Here is a 16,007-nt window from a genome sequence, read left to right as displayed (position 1 = left end):
CCCCGGGACAGATTCATGGAAGAAGAAGCCTTGGGGCCAGGGGCCCGGTCTAGCTCTGTGTGGACCATTAACTCACTGTGGTCCGTTCTTGACTGGAAGACGCAAAGGGTAGAGTACTTCATTATTTTCTGAGTAAATGATTTTTTAAAAAATAGGTGAAAATAATCCTGAGCAAGTCCCCCTTGGACAGAGGGGGAGGTGAGGAGTCTAAGTTTGATGAGCAGTTCTACCTTTGGGATGTGAACAGGTGTGGACCCTTACCCCAGAAAAGTGGCCATACCCCCACATCATGTATAATTTCAGGTTCTAGACCCCTGGGGTCAGTCTTTGGTCTAGATTAGAACCTTGGATCAGAAGGGGTTGGAAATCCTTCCATTGTTGCATGCCTGACTTCTGAGTGTCCTGCCCCATGCGGATCCTTTGGGCCTGGGAATCCAAGGTGTAGGATGCAGTCGCCTGTGGTTATTGAACTCTCACGTGGTGCCAGACACGCATTTCATCTTCACAAGATAAGGTAGGCATCAGGATTCCTTGCACCTAGCTGTGCCTTGAACCACCCTCCCCTCCCGCCCCCGCCTTTGGCTGCAGAGCTGTTGTCTGCCTCTAGGGTTCATTTTGTTTCTCGGCCGTGCTGGTGCCGCTTTGCTCTCCCTGCCCACCACAGTGAGCCCTGGACAAGGTGGGCTCTCCCCTCTCCCACCTTGCACACCATCCCATTGAGTGTCTCTTCACTGGACTCCAGCCTCTGTGATGGAGCGTCCAGGGCGGCAACCCTCGGCTAAGCAGGGCAAGGTGCAATGTGCTCCAGTGGCACAGTGACCTGCACCTGGGACTAGCTGAGCTCCCTTGCCAAAGTGGAATGGAGCATGGGGACCTTGATGGGCAGCTTCCACATATCACTGCCCCCTGGTCTTCCCTTTTCCCATTGCTTTTGTCTAGCAAAAACTAACCAGTCGGGACAGACGAAACTCCCCTCAGCCCCCCAGCTCTCAGCTTTGTGAAGGCAGAAGGCACCAGGCCTGAGAGCCTGACTCATGTCCTGCCTTGGGACAAGAAGCCCTGGCTGCTAGGCCCCTTGGGAAGGTTCTACAAAGCTCTTGAGTCTCATAGGTGCTTTCTGGTTCCCGCTCCTCACCAAGGAAACGCTCACTGTGATGGGGCCTGCAGAAGCACTTGTCCCAAATGATTCTCTTCTTCTTACACCCCTCCCTTGTAGCCTCAGTGCCCACTGCCCAGAAACACAGGTCAGAGCAGGGAGACCAGCTGCTCTTCTGGTCAGTTTCCTAGGGCAGAGCACCACCAAAGGGAAAGGGGAAAAGTGGAGATTTTCAGTGAGAGTCTTAGGTGGAGAAGGAGCTGGTGGCTGAAGGCTGGGCTTACCCCATGGCCACCTACCTGCCATCTGAGTGCTGGAGAGTCGGGTCAGGGAGTGGACTAGCCCTGGAGGAAATCAGATGTGCCTCCGCAGTGTGGGCATGTCAGAGTCTTCCCCGAGGGTGTGCCGCTGCAGAAGCAGGCCCCTCCCCGAGGCAAGCAAAGGGACACACTCTCCCACTTGGGAGTTCACGGTGTGGTTGGTACAGACCACTGAAGCAGAGGTGGATTCAGGGACAGGGCCAGCAAAGTGGGTGCATCTGGGGGCCGATGGTTCCCTGAGAGTTGCCTTTCCCCACACGCTTCCCAGCTCCGTGGAAGACACAGGGAGTGCTGAAGCAATGGGGCAGATGGGTCCAAATGCTCCCTCCTCCCACTTATGCCCTGCTTAACCTACACCGGGCTCCCAGGCAAGGGCAGGTGCACACATGGCCATGGTGGTCCCTGATGCACCCAGGAGTGCCCCTTCCCATTCTGCCCTGTCTAGGCCCTCGTAGCCACAGAAATGGGGTTGGGAGCGGGGCATGCATACTTAACGTGTTGTAGGAACACTAGCCCAAGCAGGCAACAGAGAAGGTGGAAGCCATTGGCGTCTGTCAAAAATTTTATTTTTTTTCATTTCACACAGAATGATGTTAAAATAAATCCTCATCAATATATATTTATATACTTATTTACTTGTGTCAATATTTACAAAAGACCGTGGAGCTCTATGAAGACTATGTACACCCATGATCAGGTGGACAGGCAATGTTCATTGAGGCACATATGTACACATGTATGTATAACCTATGTACAAATATCAGACCCTACTGACACAGGAACTCTCAGCTGCAGAAGTTCTGGGTGGGGCAGTGTTGGTGGGGCTGCAAGCTTCCAGAGTTATGTCAGCAAGAATGATAACATCTACACATCCTGTGCAATGCAGTTACAGCTGGTGTCTAAATTTTCATAAAGCAAACAAAGAGTTAAATGACTCCCTACTCCCATGAGTCCTCTCCACAAGTCCTGCTCCGCCTTCGGCTCCCATTGGTCCCCAGCTTCTTATCACCATGGAGACCCCAGTTCCCTCTCGGCATCATCCTGACGAAGCTTTACCATCAGCCTCGGAGTTCCTTCTCCTATTGATCCCAAGGAGGCTTATTTATCTGCCTCTCCTCTTGGAGTTTTCAGCAATTCTTAGAGACAGGACACGGGAGGGCAGCTGCAGAGCCATGCGCACGAGCAGCGAGGAAACCAGCGGAAACCCTAATTAGAGTCTGTGCTGCATGATCTTAAGTGAGCGGCCATGTCCACATTTTATATCTACACACACACACACACACACACACACATACACATAATATATAAAATCTCCAGAGACGGCTTATCTAAGCACAGAAGCACACAGGCCTGGAAAAAGAGCTAGCATCCTCCACTCATGAGCTTTATAGCTACGGCCCTGATGAAAGCTACGGAATCCTCCTTGATTGCTGGAACCACTAATCCTGACTGTTCCAAGATTACCCTCGGTGGCAGAGGGGTGGCAGGGAGGCAGAAACCCAGGGAGAGGCCCATTTGGCTGGGGCAATGTTTGCTTAGCAGGCTGGAGCCCAGTCACGGGCCTTCCCAGCTTCCTGGGGCCCTTCAGACGAAGGAACCATCGAAGCACAAGAACAAAAGGAAACTGGGTCGCTGGATCCCACGTGAAGGCAGAACTGGGGCAAGCACAGAGCCTGGTCAAACCCTCAGGAGCTGAGACTCACCCTTGCAAAGCCAGCTAGGCCTCCCTTCCTGCCCCTCCATCCCAGTGCTCAGCCTGGGGCTGGTTTGCTCCCGTCCAGCCCCACCGGGCAGAGCAAGGTCCTTGCCCTGCGACTTCCTAAGTTTAAAAGGCAGAAATGTCAGCAGCTGGCGTGGAGACTGTCTGGGAGCACAGTGAGCCCCTGAACAGTGCCTCCCTGCCAGCATCTTCTCTCGCCTCCTACAGCAACCCTGGGAGGTGAGGCATTCATACAAACGAGGCAGCTGGCATAGCAGCCCTGGGAGGTGAGGCGTTCATACAAAGGAGGCAGCTGGCACCGAGGGAATCACTTTCAAGGAGAAGCAGAGCTCAGAAGGCCTCTCGCAATGATAGAGACAAGACACAGACCCAAGTTCAAGTCCTCTGGGTAGCTACCAAAGGCCCAATAATGGAGCCACGCAGATACTGCCCTCAGTTATCTAGCTGTTGCAGCAGCTGTCCATGGAATTATGTAATCACACCTGCCCTGTGCATCCGACAGTGGGATGAGGCAGGGACTTCTCAGCTGCCGATGCATCTGGAGCACATCTCACTATTCTAGGAGCAGAGACAGGCACAGACCGTTCTGTCTGCCGAGGCTCATGCAGTGTAAGAAGCAGGCATCCAGACAGGCCTTCCTCGACTGCCCCGGTTTAAGTCTGGATTATGGGTTCATACCACCTGATCATGGCGTGGGGAGGTTCCTGGGAGCAGGGGAGATGAAAAACACTCTGTGCCACCTCAATTGCTCTATGTGCCAGGGAGAAACCCCTCCCTTCCAGGGCCAGGCAGAGGGCACACATTCAACGTGATCACCCATGGGTCTCCACAATGCAAGGTAAGATAGAGAATGAGGACACCTTTCAGCTTGCACCTGCTTTCTTGAGTGACGTACACAGCTCACCCCCCAAAAGGCAACCAAACCGTAGCTGCTCTAGGGCAACCAACTCTCAGCCTAGACTTAGAATCAACCGCAGAATGAGTTGCTAGTTCCCTGGATTCCACAAAGCTCTCCTTCCAGGAGGCAGAGGTGTACTCTTGTTCCTCATTAAACAGGTGACTTTCAGATTTCACCGAATGCAAACCTAGGGCACTACTCATCGCAAAGAGAAAGCCACACAGAACAGTCCTCCACCAGGTCTTCCAGCTCTGCACTCCCCCAGGGCTACAGAGCTGGGCTCAGTTTTCTGGTGCTCAGTGATGAGGTTCCAGCCAGCCAGGACAGGCAGAATAAAGGCCGGAGCACCTGGCTCTGGGATCACACTTCCCTTTTATCCCTGAGTCAGGCGGCCGCCTGGGAGGGAAAGGAAAGAGGCGATCCTGGAGCCTGTTCTTTTGTTGTGAAAGAACTGCCTTCCGGACAAGTCCCCAAGCAGGAGAAAGAGAGCGGAACTGGAGATGGGGAGAGAAGGCAAAGGAAGACCATTGTAAAAACTCCAAACCAATGCAGCTGATTCCTTGGATTGCCAGATTTATTCCACATGAGTGAGACCGGGAGTTTGGTCAACGTATACTCGTAGAACTTTTAAATAATGGTATACATATATACATATACTATACATATATACACGCACAGAGAGATATATGTATATATGGAAAACCCCTAAGAACTCAGGACCAATGAACCAAAACCTTCATTGACGAAAATTATGTTTTCTTACTATTCTTTCAGGAGAAAGAGGCAAATGACAGCAAGGGCACTACCGATTAGCCAGGGCGTGCTCGGCGGCCCACTTCTGGCCTCTCTTGTGGCTAGCATCATTCAGCCTGTCTCTTTGGTCTGCTCCATCTCCATTTCTGTACATCGAGCACTGAGGTTTAGAAGATGGACCCTGAGCAAGGCAAGGTCTTCTGTCATCGTCCAACACTCTGCTTACTAAGGCAGGAAAGTGTACACTCACCTACTTAGGACTTGTTTTTCAACAACAAAGGTTGAAGCACACATGGTTTCCCATTGTCACTCAACAGAACTGCAGAGTAACCAGAACGTTCCCTTCCCTGAGGTTTCCCCGTCGGTTAGCTGAGGTTTTGCTGTACTTACGTGTAGAGGGCAGGGTAGATGGAAAAGGAATGTGGTGGGTCCTGGGGTTGCCAGTCTTCCCTGATTGTCCAGTCTGACTATCTGACCTCCCAGATGCTGAGGGAAAGGGGATCATCTGAAGCCCCTGGTGGGGTGTGCAAATATTTGTGCATTGACATACTCTAGTGGGTGGTGGGATCTTTATTTCACGGCTGTCATGCCCTAAGTGCCCTGTAGATCTCGACCCCAAAGCACAAGACCTTGCTCCCCTTGGCAGTGCTCATGGAGTCAGCCTATCCTGAAGGAAGGACAGAGGGCAAGTCCCAAATTGGCCTGGGCTCCTGACCCCAGGTGCAAACCTCTGAGTCGCATGCCCTCAGCATCCGTCTCCCTGGGGAAAGGAAGAAGGGAAGCGTGAGGATCAGGTAATGGCTTTGAGTGCATGGAAATGATCTTCCGTGATGGCTCAGGACGCTGTCTTCCTATCTATTGGTAAGTGCTTTCCTGCAGGCTGCCAGGACACCCTGCCAGACCGACAGAGGGCCAGCAAGGTGGGCTGGCGTGAGGTCATTCAAAGTCAAGGTTTCAGTGTGTAGAGCTCGTGAGGATGCCGGGCGACAGCAGACAGAAACGGGGGAGGCAGATGGGAGAGGGGCAGGGAGATGCAGACACAGGGTGGTGCACGCAGGAAGGAGACGGAGCAGAAAAGAAGGCCTTCCTTGGGCATAGGCTGCACCTCTGCCTATGTGTCCATTGCAGAAGGAGGTCAGACCTCAGAGCACAGGAGTCACGTGAACACGTGGGAAGAAGAGAGAACCACAGACCGAACGAGCGTCCAGAAATCAAGAGCATTATCTGATACTCCAGGTGCTTTCTATCACTTTTCAGTCCTGAGAGTGAGATTTTGAAAGAGCTATTGCTAAAGAAAACAGTCACGGTTTATTTTATTGCACTTTTCCTCTTTAAAATGATTCAAACACAAACTATGAGAGATGGAACTGAGCTTTGGTGGCAAGGGAAGCAGAAGGGATGGAGAAGTGAACTGGATCAGAATGAGGAAGAGACCCACCCCCGCTTGTAGAGGACCTCCTACCTCCGCCTGTCCCTGCTGCCACTGTGATAGGGGAACAGGACTGGTCACAATAGCTACTGAGACAGTTCCCAGCATCCTCTAGCTTGCTGGTCGACTCGGGTGGCTAATGAGGTTCATGAGGTTAAGGGCGTGGGTTCAAACCTGGTAATGGACTCCTTGCCAAGGCTGGAGGAACCTCCGCTATGTAACCAAGGAGCACCCTGGACGTGGCAGCCCTCTCAGACTGATGCAGGTTGTTATGACAATGGGGCACTGTCACCTTCTCTCCTGGGTGGATGAGTCAGCACTGGGCTTGTCTGTCTGCTACACAGCAGTGCCACCCTCACCTGCAATTGACACACTAAAGCTCCCTCTGGGGGGAAGTTCACCTCTACCTCTTCTCTCCACCATGTGCACAGCACTGAACCCTGGGCCAGAGGATTTTCTGCACAGCTGACTCTGATCATGAGGAAGTAAGTTGGCCAATGTCTTCATTACAACAGAGTGAGAGATCCAGGGAGAGCAGAAAGGACAAGCTGGCTCCAAGACCCTCACCCTCTTGGGGCAGCATGGGGGCTCAGGCCAATGGAATCTTGAGGGACACTCCAAGGACACACATGGATGCCATCCTCAGAAGCCCAGCTGAGCGGCAACCCCCAAGGACAGCAGAGAAGCTAAGAGAGCAATCAAATACCACTCCACTTGGGGAAGCTCAGAGCCATAATAGCATCCTTGAATTGGGGCTCCTGAGAAGTTGACTCAGAAATTTGAACAGCCCAGTTACTCTCTGCTCCTGACAACCTTACCTCCTTCCCCTCTGGCCTCCTGAAAATCCAACTTTCTCAAAGGTTTGAGTCCAGAGGCACCTGATGAAGCTCAAAGGAAAACTGGCACCTGGCCTTGCAAGCACAAGTCCCAGCAGGTTGTATTAGATGCATGCGTTTTGGATTCACGGTTTCATTCCCTGCTGTTGCTGCTCCCTGGGTGCAGAACAGGAGCTGTGACCATCAACAGCAGGGGAGGCTTCGGCACACCTGGGACAGGTGCAGGAAGAGAGACTGTGGCGCCTGATCCAGGCTTGAACACAAGGCCTGATTTACATTTCCGGAAGCTTTTGCCAAAATGCACTCACCTCTCAGCTAGTCCCACCAGTAGGAAGGACCAGGTCCACAGCTCATCCAAAATGGTGGATCATTTTAGGAAGTTTTAAATCTAGTCTTAAACTATAAAAACCCATGTTTAAAAAAAGTTCGCTTCTTTAGCCTTAGGTTTATGTCCTGAATCATGTTTTAATTACATGGAATTGGTATGCCACTTCCTCTAGGCACAGCCTTGGGATGGGAGGCAGGGCATCCAGGGGGAGCCCCAGCAGTGGGGTGGGGACAGGACTTGATCTCTTCAAGCGAATGCCCAGGTGCTCACTGGAAGAGCAAGGTCTCTGCAGGGCGTCTGCGTTTTGACCTGGCCACTACCAAGGCTGCTGGGGATGGAAGGGCATGGAGCTCTGAGCACATAGGGACCACTGGGGGCCTCTTCACCCTGGCCTGTGCCCAGGATCCTGCAGTGGCACAGCCACCACTGCTCTTTAGAGAACAGGACCACATCTGGAGGCCCTGGATACTGTGGGTAGGGGGCCTGGGCTGTGGGGCTGTGTGGACTCACTTTGAAAGAAGGACAGGGAGGTCTATACTTGGTTGCCATGGGTCTCAGGTCCTTCCACATCCTGCACCCAGGGTTCTGCTGGGAGAAAGGTGAACAGGCAGAAACCCCATGAGAATCCTGGTCTTCATCAGACATCTGCTTAAGGGGGTAGCTCACCTTTCTGCTTTAAATCACGAGGGTAATTTCTCGGGATTGAAATCTGGAGGTAAGAGAAGAGTCTGGGGGAAGTGACTTCTTGAAGAATACCAAGGGATATGGACATAGACTAGGGAAAAGTGATCAGGCCTGATCTTTTCTGTATGCCTATTAATTCATTGCTTTGAGGGCAGAACAAAGGATCTGAGCATATGTCCACATCTGGAGTATTTCGTGTGTATGTTCTTGGACATGTGGGCCCAGTATAGCACTGTGCACTGTCTGCAAACAGAAATGACAGCAAAGTATCCTGTGAGTATTCTGTATGCATATCTATTGTGTCTATGTAGTTTCTGTACATTTTGTGTCTGAGTTACAGGCTGTGTACCTGTACGTGGTGTATGTAGGTCTTTTGTATTGCTAAGTACGATCCGTGTCTGTATCGAGTATGCATGTATCTATTAAACTGATAAGAACAGACACTACACTTGATCTTAGCCAAAAGGCCGAGAAGCGATAATGCGTGTGTCTATTTAGGTTTAACCATGTATCTTCTGTGCTTGCCCTGTATGTTAGTTTGGGCTCTGTGTATTTGATATGTGTGTTGTGTGTTCTGCACCTGTGCAGGGCGATGTTGTAACTCTCTACTTTGTGGTGGATATGCTTGCATGTGTGAAGATTTTATGGTCCTGGGCCAAGGAAAGGACACAGAGATAAAAACCCCTGCCTCCTGACCTGAGCCTCTGATATGGCTGCTTTCCCTTCTGTTTCCTGAAAGCCTTTGTCCCTCTCACCCCATGTCTTGGAAATTCAGCACCACCTCCCGTGAGGAGAGGAAGAAAAGCATGGAGGCTTTGTGCTGGGCACGGGATGCCCTGCAGCCACCTGGGGATGCGGGTGACCAGGAACTAGTGAGCACCCTGGGCCTAGCACCTGAAGCTGGTGCCCCACCCCCCAAGACAGCTGTGGGTGCTAACTGGACTGGAACCAGATACCATGATTCACTGCTGTGGGAAAGAGCAAAGAAGCCCGTGTGGCAAGACCACTGCCCTCCCTCCTCCCCAACCCCATCTTATCCGAGGGCCAACCTGCTCCGGCCTTTAGGCCATGCACTGCCCCCGTTTGCTCTCCACCTGTTCTCGGGGCCAGGGGACAATTGGTTTCCTATCCTTTGGTTCTTTGTAAAAAAAAAAAAAAAAAAGAGCCCTGGCTTGTCAATTTAATGGACAAAGAGCTTGAGTCTGGTGGTCAAGTTGGTGCCTTGGGATCGTCTAGGGACTCCATCTGTTGGCCCTGGACTCTAGAGATCTCCACAGTGGGGAGGGTCCCTTTAAGTCCAATCAGTGGAATCTGGTCCTAGGGAGTCCTACCCCTTGGTGTCCTTGGTTTCAGAGCAGGGTCCATTAGGGACAAGTTCCTGAAAGTGATGGATAATGAAAACCAAGCGGGGTGAGGAAAGGTGAGAATGGAGATGATGAACAGGATGCACTGTAGACAGGGGGCCTGGGGTGGGTCTGGCCCAGGACAGCTGGAGCTGTGAGGGCCTGGGGGCCCTTGTGCACTCAGTAAGACAAGCTTCAGCCGCGGGGAACTGAAGCTGCAGCACGTGGAGGGCAGAAAGACAATTCTAACGTCTAGGAATCCATGAAGACTGGAGTGTCTGAGGCACTGGCAGCAAACCCAGGCCCCGATGCGGTCACCGAGGAGACAGATGAACCCAGTAGGCCTCTTAGACAACCAACCCACCAAGCAGTGGATTTGCTCCTGAACCTGAACTCCAGAGGATGAATATATATATATATAATGTGTATATATATAGTGTGTATGTATATATATGTCTATGTACATATATATACACACATATGTATATATATACTCTAGTGCACACAAACACATGCATAAATTGCCCTGTGTCAAAAATATTGCATAAGCTTATACCATGTTCCAATGCAATTTTCTATAGCTAGTTAGGTAGAGGAATGTCTGAAAGAGATACTGGATATCTATTTATATACACTGGATCCACAGACCCACCTGGCTCTGCTCAGGACCAGATGATGCTCTGGTCAGCTGTGCAGCCACGCCTGTGACCAGGTCAGTTCCTAAGGTGCAGCCCCGTGGATGTTTCGATGCTGCCTTCCCTGCTCACTCTCCTGGCCTGGCAGATGTCTGCACTCCCATTTGGAAGAGCAGGGATGGGAGGGCTGGAGGGCCAGGAGTTTAGGTTCCCCATTCCAAATTGTCTGTTTCCTCTCCTGACAGAGGGCTTTAGCCTTTCTTCCAGTGAGGGGGGGGCCCCCTAGTTCAATGCCACTACATGGCTATTAATACTCTAAATATGAATACTGTGTAGGTTACTAAGAAAATAGGTTATCTCCTGTGTTTTAAATATTGAGATTCATGCAAGAACACCCATGCAGCTCTAGCACATCACTGGTAAGTTTCACTGCAGTGTCAGTGTGGCCGGGCCACATCACCAGGAAAGCAGATTTCCTCAAAGTCCAGTGTAAAAGAAGAAGTCGCACATGTTTTTGTGACCCTGAAGCCTGCAGAAATGGTGAAATCTGGGAGCTGCGAGGTCCCTTGGTTTGTGAGTGTCTCCCTGCAGGCCTAGGGGAACCAATGTGAAACTTGACAACTCACATTCTGTCATGCTCACTGTCCCTCCCCCGGGCTTCCCTCACACCGACACTGCAGAGAAAAAGCAGAATGCAGCATTTTCCGTTATGAAACACGAGCCTCCCGAGCATCTAACTTGGCAACTGCAATTTGCAAACCCCAGCCTGAGACACGGAAAGGAATTCTAACACACAGGACTGTGTGCTCTTTTAAATGTAAAAAAAAAAAAAAAAAAAAAAAAAAGGAATGACCTTCTGAATAATGACCCAGAGCTTTAAAGCTAAGCCATAAGCCATGATAGTGCTCCTCTGTGAGGGGCAGGGAGGGAGCTCAAACAGGACGCGGGGTCGGGGTGAGGGGTGTGCATCTCTTGGGTGTTGTGGGCATTTGGTTAGGAAAGGAAGGTGGCACTGATATGGTGGTTTGAGTACTGGATATGAGGTGGCCTCAATGTGTCTTTCTAAAATCCTGGCTCCATAGGTGACTCCCATCTTTGGAAACCCAACAGCAGGTGATGAAGGTTTGCATGAAAGCCACGACAGATATTCTGTGTTCTAAATCAAAAATCAAAAGGTCGAAAGTCACTTGCACAACTATTGCTTTCCATGCAGAACCAGAGACACACTGTAGAACACACTGACTACAATGCAGGCTATTATGCAACATCTGCATTAGTTCCATGGAGCTGTGAGTTATGTTAAGAGGTTTCGATCAGACATCAGTTAACATTTTGGTAATATTCACATAGTTTGTGTTAGCCAAGGTACAGTTGGCTGTTTTCAAGTTTTCCTCTCTAAAGTCCTCATTACTGTTGTTCACACCCTCCTGGATCTCCATGTAATCGGACTTACTAATGGTGGAGGCACTTCTACTTTTCTTTAGGTCAGGGGAGGATGGGATCTTTGGACAGCTTGTCACTTGCAAGTACTGGGCCTGTTCCTCTCCCTCTGTCTCCCGGTGGTAGAAGTAGTTGAAATTGGACACTATGACTGGGACCGGTAAGGCAATGGTTAACACACCTGCGATGGCGCACAGAGAGCCCACTATCTTTCCCCCAATGGTGGTTGGAACCATGTCTCCATAGCCTACGGTTGTCATGGAGACGACTGCCCACCAGAAGGCATCCGGGATGCTGGGGAACTGAGAATCTCGCTCATCGGCTTCTGCAAAGTAGACAGCACTAGAGAACAGGATGACCCCGATGAAGAGGAAGAAGATCAGGAGGCCCAGTTCTCTCATGCTGGCTTTGAGGGTCTGCCCTAGAATCTGGAGACCTTTGGAGTGTCTGGACAACTTAAAAATCCTAAAGACTCTTACCAACCGGATGACTCGGAGGATGGCCAGCGACATGGCCTGCTGGCCCTGCTGGGCGTCCTCGGGCTTCTCGGCCAGCTCTGTCCCCAGGGTGATGAAGTAGGGGATGATGGCCACGATGTCAATGATGTTCATGATGTTGGTGAAGAACCCGGCTTTGCTGGGGCAGGCAAAGAACCTCACCAGGAACTCAAAGGAGAACCAGATGATGCAGAGCGTCTCCACGATGAAGAAGGGGTCGGTGAAGGAGGTGGACTGCTGGTAGCCGGCGGTGCTGTTGGAGTAGGTGTGGAAGGTCATGCCGCTGCCATGCATGTCTTCGTTCTCGTCCCGGAAGATGGGCAGCGTCTCCAGGCAGAAGCTGACGATGGAGATCAGGATCACCATGACGGACACGATGGCTATAATCCTGGCGGGCCCTGAGCTCTCTGGGTATTCGAAGAGAAGCCAAACCTGCCTCTGGAACTCATTTTCGGGCAGGGGCCGTTCCTCCTCCTTGATGTAGCCCTCGTCCTCCCGAAACATCTCCATGGCCTCCTCACCCAGCTCGTAGAACCGGATCTCCTCGGAGAAGATGTCCAGGGGCACGTTCACGGGCCGCCGCAAGCGGCCCCCTGACTGGTAGTAGTACAGGATGGCGTCAAAGCTGGGGCGGTTCCGATCGAAGAAGTACTCATTGCGGAGGGGGTCGAAGTACCGCATGCGCTTCTTTGGGTCCCCTAACAGGGTCTCTGGGAACTGGGCCAAGGTCTTGAGCTGTGTCTCAAACCGCAGCCCTGAGATGTTGATGACCACCCTCTCGCAGCACTCATGGTCTGCCTCGGGGTCGTAGGTGTCCTGGGGGTGCCCAGGCAGGGCAGCGGCCTCATCTGCCGGGTCTCCGGTGGCCACTGTCATTATTGGGGCTGAGAGAAATGCCTCCTGCTACGCCTTCCAGCTGCCTGGTGGCAGGGAGCTCAGGGTGCTGCGAACGGCCCCAGGTAGCGCAGAAGCATTGGCCTGGGCGCCCCCAGAGCTCTCTGAGAGCTGGGGACAGCCTCGCTGGGCTGTAAGACAGAGGCAGTGAAGGACGTGAGACCACTTGGCATTGGCAACCTGCCCTGGGCTGCTGCCTGGGTCTCCCATCTCAGCCAAGGGCTAAGCCACCTGGACACAACCACCAGCACCACCAGCACCATGGCCAGAAAGTAAAATTCCCTTTCACCTTGTAACTCGTCTGGGGCATTGGAAGGGAGCAGGTGTCGGTCTTTCAAGGGAGCTCTGGCACTGGGGGAAGGTGGCGGGTGCAGCCCCCCTCTGCACCACGAAGCTTCCTAGAACACAGCCCCACACAAGGAGGGGACCCCTTTCCCACACACTGCACTAATGGCTTACAGATGCTTGCACCCTGGGAGGGATCATGTGCAGGCTCTTGGTTTGGGGTGTTCTGCCTGCCCTCTCCCCTCACTCCCTCCCCACCCCCCCATAACTCTACACATGGTTGCCATTCCACCACAGGTGGGTTTACCTGGCCGGCAGGAACCTGAAGCTCTCTTCTTTGCAGAACTGATCAGATGGTGCAGGTATCCTATACACACAAACAGGCCGCCCGACTCCCCATCACGTCCTCTCACCGAGCTAGAAATGGTGAGTCATGCCGGGCAGGAGGGCAGGCTCCAGGTCCTGGAGGTGAGCTCTGGGGCTGGGCCCAGCTGGAGGGGCAGTGGGCTGCCTGGCCAGGGGCGTGCAGGAAGAGAGCGGCTGGCCTTGGGTCTGGAGCCTTTGCAAGGAAGGTGGCAAGATGCACAGCTCAGCAAAAGCCGGAGTCCTGGCTGTCCTCAGGAGGTGTGACCCGGCCTGGAAAAAACAGGAGCAAGGTGGAACCAGGGCTTGGGGGCAGCTGGTGCCAAGGTTTCGGAGGGCTCTGGCAGCTTCACTCGCTGGAGGTGACAGGCTCTTGCCCAGATCTATCCCTCAGCCTCGCAGCCTCTCCTGGGCAGGCTTCCCAGGACTGGAAGCGCCTTCTCCCAGGGAGCAAACCTTCGGGCTTGGCTGCCTGTCTTCTCCAGGGGCCTCCCTGAGCTGATCCACATCCCTGGTCCTGAGCAACCAGGGGAGTGGGGGTGGGGGAATGGCTCTGGGCAACGCACCCCTGGCTCTGCAGGTCGGCACAGCACCACCCAAGGGGAGGGCTTTGCTCACTGCAGCCTGCCTACAAGCTCTGACCTCAGCCAGGTTGTGCAGAAAGAAGCGCCCCATTGCCCCCCTCCCCCCAAAGCGTTCGTTCAGAGCTCGGCGATGGCGACCCCTCCCACAGCTAGGTTGCCTCGCACCGGAGCCGGCCGGCAGGGTGGCTGGGCCGCTGAACTTACTCTCCCCCCAGGGTCCCTGGGCCGCAGGCCTCCCTTGGAGGTGGGTGGCATTGAGCTGGGCAGGCGCACGACCACTGGTTTCTCCCCCAAGAGAAAAATCCTCACATCTCCCCGGCGGGGAGCTCAGAACAAACGCTCAGCCAACCCGGCTGAGAGGCGAGAGGGGGAGCCTGCAGGAAGCCGGCTTCCGGGCTGGCCCCCTGCCGACCCAATCCCCAGGCCCCAAGGCGGGGAGGGGTCCGGGCCCTCGCGGCAGCGCCCCGGGCAGCGGCCGGGATTCCGCCCGGCGCACTCCCCGCGCCGCTCCGCGCGACGGACGGGATCCTGCAGCCCCGCCGCTGCAGCTAGCGCCGCCTTAACCCCTTCCTGCCCGGCGCGCTCTGCTCCCGCAGCGACGACCCCGAGCGCAGTCCAGCTTTTGACCTCAGGGTCCAACTGAGGGACCCGCGAGGCTACCCTCTGCACGCGAAAACGATCGAGCTTGGGCTCGGGCGGGGCGTGGACAGGCCGGCTGCTGTCCTAGATCTCCGCTTCCTCCTAAGCCGCGGGGCTCGGCGCCAGCCCGCGGCCCCCAGCAGCGGGGGAGAAGCCCCTCTCCGCCGCAAAGCCGCTCTCGGCATCCTGCCGGAGGGGTGAACGCAGCTCGGTGGTCCCGCTGGCCGGCGCTATTTACCAGACACGGTTACGCTCAGCTGCACTTCCCATCACCCGCAGGCTCCTCCGCGCCCTCCGCCCCTCGCCCGCAGAGGGTCCCCGAGCCCGTTTCGCGCACTCGTCTTCGGCGGGGCGCAAGCCCTCTCTTCTCCGCCCCGGCCCGGGCTCGGTCGGGCAGACCGCAGTGGTCGGCCGGAGCGCCCCAGCGCAGCAGGCTGTGCCGCCGGGTGCCCCACAGCTCCAGTGCGCGCCGCAGCCAAAGGCAGAGGAGGCAGCACGCGCAGCGCGACGCCCCGACACCGATTTACCCTTTCGGATGGGCACCGGGAGCCTCCATGTTCCTGGGTTGGGGCCAGCGCCGGCAGGACCTGGCGGCGGGCGGGCGGGCGGCGGCGGCTGAGGGGTGCGGGCGGCCAGCCGGGAGCCGGCTCTGCAGTCCCGCGGGCGGCGAGTACGGAGCGCCCGGCCGCCGCCCGCAGCCGCACCGCGCCACGCAGCGCCGCACCTGGCCCGGCAGCGAACTCGAATTAAAGGGACCGGGGGCCGGCGGGGACGGAGGCGGCGGGGCGAGGCGCGCCACTGCCGCCGCCACCGAGCTGGCGGCGCCCTCGGACCCCGGCCTCGGCCCCCTCCCCACGAGGGACCCCCCCACCCCACCCCCACTCTTCGGCGGAGCCGCAATTACTGACCCTATCCCCGCGGGCTGCTCAGCTGGGGGACTGCGGGGCGGCGTGCCGCAGGGGCAGAAGTTGAGGAGCGCTTGGGAGAGGCTCCTGCAGGCGATCCCAGGCCGGAGGCTGTTCTTTCGAGGCGGCCGGACGGGAGCAGCAGACCCCTCGGCGTCCTCTCCTGTCCGCGGGCCCTTTCCTCCGCCTCAGCTGCCCACCTCCCTCTTACCCAGCCGAGCCGTGGCTCTTCAGAGGGGTGCAGCAGGTGCGGGCCGGGCCGCAGGGTGGCAGAAACTCACTGCCTTGCCCCCGCCTCGCGGCCTGGGGAGCGGCAGGAACAGACCACAACTGCAGGGCCGGCCCTCTGGCCTCCCTG

General features: G+C 55.0%; 1 protein-coding gene and 1 pseudogene across 6 annotated transcripts; both read right to left on the bottom strand.

Moving 5' to 3' along the window:
- Nucleotides 1–1,960: 1,960 nt before the first annotated feature.
- Nucleotides 1,961–15,886, bottom strand: KCNA2 (potassium voltage-gated channel subfamily A member 2). 6 transcript variants are annotated; one of them, XM_051856038.2, is made up of 3 exons: nucleotides 15,653–15,886; nucleotides 13,466–13,794; nucleotides 1,961–13,004 (listed from the first exon to the last, which is right to left on the bottom strand). In XM_051856038.2, the coding sequence occupies exon 3, from the start codon at nucleotides 12,853–12,855 to the stop codon at nucleotides 11,356–11,358; it is 1,500 nt and encodes a 499-aa protein (XP_051711998.1). In that variant the 5' UTR covers nucleotides 12,856–13,004; nucleotides 13,466–13,794; nucleotides 15,653–15,886; the 3' UTR covers nucleotides 1,961–11,355. The 6 variants fall into 6 exon arrangements, with proteins under 6 accessions (XP_051711998.1, XP_008262207.2, XP_008262210.2 ...); XM_008263985.4 differs by lacking the exon at nucleotides 15,653–15,886 and adding an exon at nucleotides 15,272–15,449; XM_008263988.4 differs by lacking the exon at nucleotides 15,653–15,886 and adding an exon at nucleotides 15,272–15,449 and having other exon boundaries at nucleotides 13,572–13,794.
- Nucleotides 8,428–8,543, bottom strand: LOC127493897 (U2 spliceosomal RNA; annotated as a pseudogene).
- Nucleotides 15,887–16,007: the final 121 nt, after the last annotated feature.

This window comes from Oryctolagus cuniculus, chromosome 7 (genome assembly GCF_964237555.1).
Source record: "Oryctolagus cuniculus chromosome 7, mOryCun1.1, whole genome shotgun sequence".
Lineage (NCBI taxonomy): Eukaryota > Metazoa > Chordata > Mammalia > Lagomorpha > Leporidae > Oryctolagus > Oryctolagus cuniculus.
The sequence above is the reverse complement of the archived record's forward strand: the minus strand, read 5'-3'. Positions and strand labels throughout refer to the sequence as shown.